The 2,651-nt window shown below is 53.7% G+C and overlaps 1 protein-coding gene across 1 annotated transcript in view; it reads right to left on the reverse strand.

Annotated features, from left to right (window-relative positions):
- Positions 1–1,416: 1,416 nt before the first annotated feature.
- The window catches only part of INSM2 (INSM transcriptional repressor 2), a 1,723-nt gene continuing 488 nt past the window's right edge, over positions 1,417–2,651 (reverse strand). Inside the window, exon 2 of the mRNA XM_006152409.1 lies at positions 1,417–2,646. Within this exon, the coding sequence (XP_006152471.1) occupies positions 1,417–2,646 (1,230 nt within the window). The remainder of the gene's footprint in view (positions 2,647–2,651) is intronic.

The following is a 2,651-nucleotide window of genomic DNA, read 5'->3' on the forward strand; positions in this document are numbered from 1 at the left end:
GCTGACATTTGTTGGGGGAAAAGTGTCTTATTTCATGTAAATAATACTCTTTGCCTTTTGGAGCTCAGTCTGTCCAACCATACTTGAAAGGAAAATTTCCTGTTGCATTTCTGCACCTTTACATTTGTTGACAAAATATAGTATCTTCTTCCTATTCTGCTTAATTAAGGAAATCGGAGACTGGCTTTGGGGAGATAAGAAATGTGCCTTTGAAAATCGGCTGTGTTCAGTGGGTTTCTTAAGACAAATACAGAACACAACAAAGCACGATCTGTGGACATTTATTTGGTGGTAAGCATCTTACAAATATGGGCGGGCTATTGAGCAGTGCTCAGCCAGTGTCCCAAATTCTGGCTATGAGGGCATTGATACAGAATATACACTGAATGTGGGTTACAAAAAGAAATTCAAAAACAAATTGCTGCTGAAAAGAAATGACTGAATATCAATGAATTAGCATTCATTTTCATTGTGGATTATAGGTAGTAACATCTTCCTTAAGCTGAACATAGTTTCATATGTAATACACAGTATGAGATTTACACAACAGAACCGTTAAGACAATTTGGATGAAACCTTACTAAACAGACTTAAGGAAACAAGTTCTATGTTTCCAAAAGGTGATTTAAAGAAAGGTTTAAAGAAACTTTTTCTGAATACTGCACACACAATAGCTAAAGGTGAGGATTTTGGGGTGTCTCAACTCCTTCCAGTAAAGTAGCACTCTCCCCACTACAAAACACCAACTTAAGAATGGACCAATACATGTCATTGGAGGGAAAAAAAAAAAAGCAAGAAAGCTCCCAGGGAAATTTCCCATACACCCCCCAAAGCAGCAGACATCCCCTTTTGCTTCCTGCCAACAGACACAGGTCTTGAATCTTCTTCTTCCCCCCCCACCCCCCCACCCCGGGAAGGTTTGGCACCAATCACGGAACTTTCAATTCACAGAATATACAATGCATGATAGCGGACCCTATCGAGACAGAAACGGACATAGGCGCTTGTGATGGCACGAGAAAAAACACTGGTAACCACCACTTTTGGTAGCCAGAACCCTTCGAGGACATTGAGACATGCACGCATTACTGCGAGTTTCCATAGGAATTACAAACCATATAGGATTTGTTAGGGCCTCCAGAGTTTCACGCATGGGATTGGGGGGAATCCTAGCAGGAACGTGAGAAGTCTTCAAAGCCGACTATCTGACCTGAATGTTTAGACCGTATACATACCTGCTCTAGAGAGGGATTTTACATTTCGTCCGTTCCTCTGGCGGAACACTGACTACGCGGGGTAGTTTTAGGACAGAGAACACGGGGGTGGGGGGATGTAACGCAGGATGAAGGAAGCCCCATAGCAATTCCCATGATTTGCTCCACGGCCACCCTTGAAATCTTCCTGGTCTCTTGGCCCTCAGCAGCCAGGCCGCAGTGGCATCTGCAGCAGCAGTACTTGCCGACTTTCTGAGGGGTGGCACTTATTGATGTGCCGGGTCAGCCCCGGGGAGCTAAAAAATGTAGAAGGGCAGTGCTTGCACGAGAAAATTTGCTGGGCACTCCCGTCAGATACCCCACCTGGGCCCGGCGCTTCGGGAGGAGCCCCCGCCAGGGCAGGCAGGAGCAGCTCCTCGCGGACAGCGTGCCACAGCCGGTGTTTGTCCCTGATATCTGCAGACGGGAAGTGTGCCCCACACAACGGGCAAGCGAAAGCGAGAGGGGCGCCGTGTTCGGAGCCAAAGCCCGAAGCTAGCGCACGGGCCGAGCCCGCCTCGTGAGTGCCCAGGTGCTTGCGCAGATAGGCTTGGCGACGGAACTTTTTGTGGCAATATGGACAAATGAAAATCTCAGCTCCCCCGCCACCACTGTCACTTCCCAGCCCAGGCACCCGGCGTCCCAACACCCCCTCAGTATAGGGGGTCTGTGGCAGAGGGGATTCGGGGAGCGTCAGCACCTGGAGGCCCTGGCGCGGGGCGCTGTCCTGGTGCTGATCCGCCCCGGAGCTGTCCCTGGCCGGCGGGTGCTGATCCGCAGTCCGTTCTGCCCGACTGTTTTCCTTCCCCTCTACCAGGAAAGATGCAATAGCCCCAGAGTCCCGGGAGGACGAAGACGACACAGAGGGCGGCTTCCCGTCGACGGAGACGACTGTGGCAGCGTTCGCTGCTGCGGGACGCGGCTTGTGCCAGCGGCGATGGGAGGCAAGGTTGGCAGGACAGCTGAAGACCTTGTCGCACTCGGGGCAGCGGTACTCGACGCGCACGATGCGGGAGCAGCGGTGCTGCGCCAGCGCGAAGGGGTCTGCGTACTGCTCCTTGCACAGCTGGCAGATGAACTCCCCCAGCGGCGTGCGGCTGCCCCCCAGGCCCCGGGACGGTGCTCCGGGCTCCTCCTCCTTGATCTTCAGACCCAGGACAGGGGATGTAGTCACCTCATCTGCAAAGCTCAACTTTCTCATAGCCTTTGGCTTCTTGATTCCCGCGGCCGCAGGTCCGGGCGCACAGGTCGAAGGTACCTTGGCGCGGCGCTCGCCGGCGGCGGTCCGCCTCACACCGTGCAGGGTGGCCGAGAGGGGCGCGGGGTCCGGCTGCAGCGCGGGCTCTGGGAACGGTGCCCGGAGCGGCAGGAGGCAATGCGCCCCCGGGGGCGGGGGGG

Source organism: Tupaia chinensis, unplaced genomic scaffold (genome assembly GCF_000334495.1).
Source record: "Tupaia chinensis unplaced genomic scaffold, TupChi_1.0 Scaffold000350_1, whole genome shotgun sequence".
Taxonomy (NCBI): domain Eukaryota; kingdom Metazoa; phylum Chordata; class Mammalia; order Scandentia; family Tupaiidae; genus Tupaia; species Tupaia belangeri.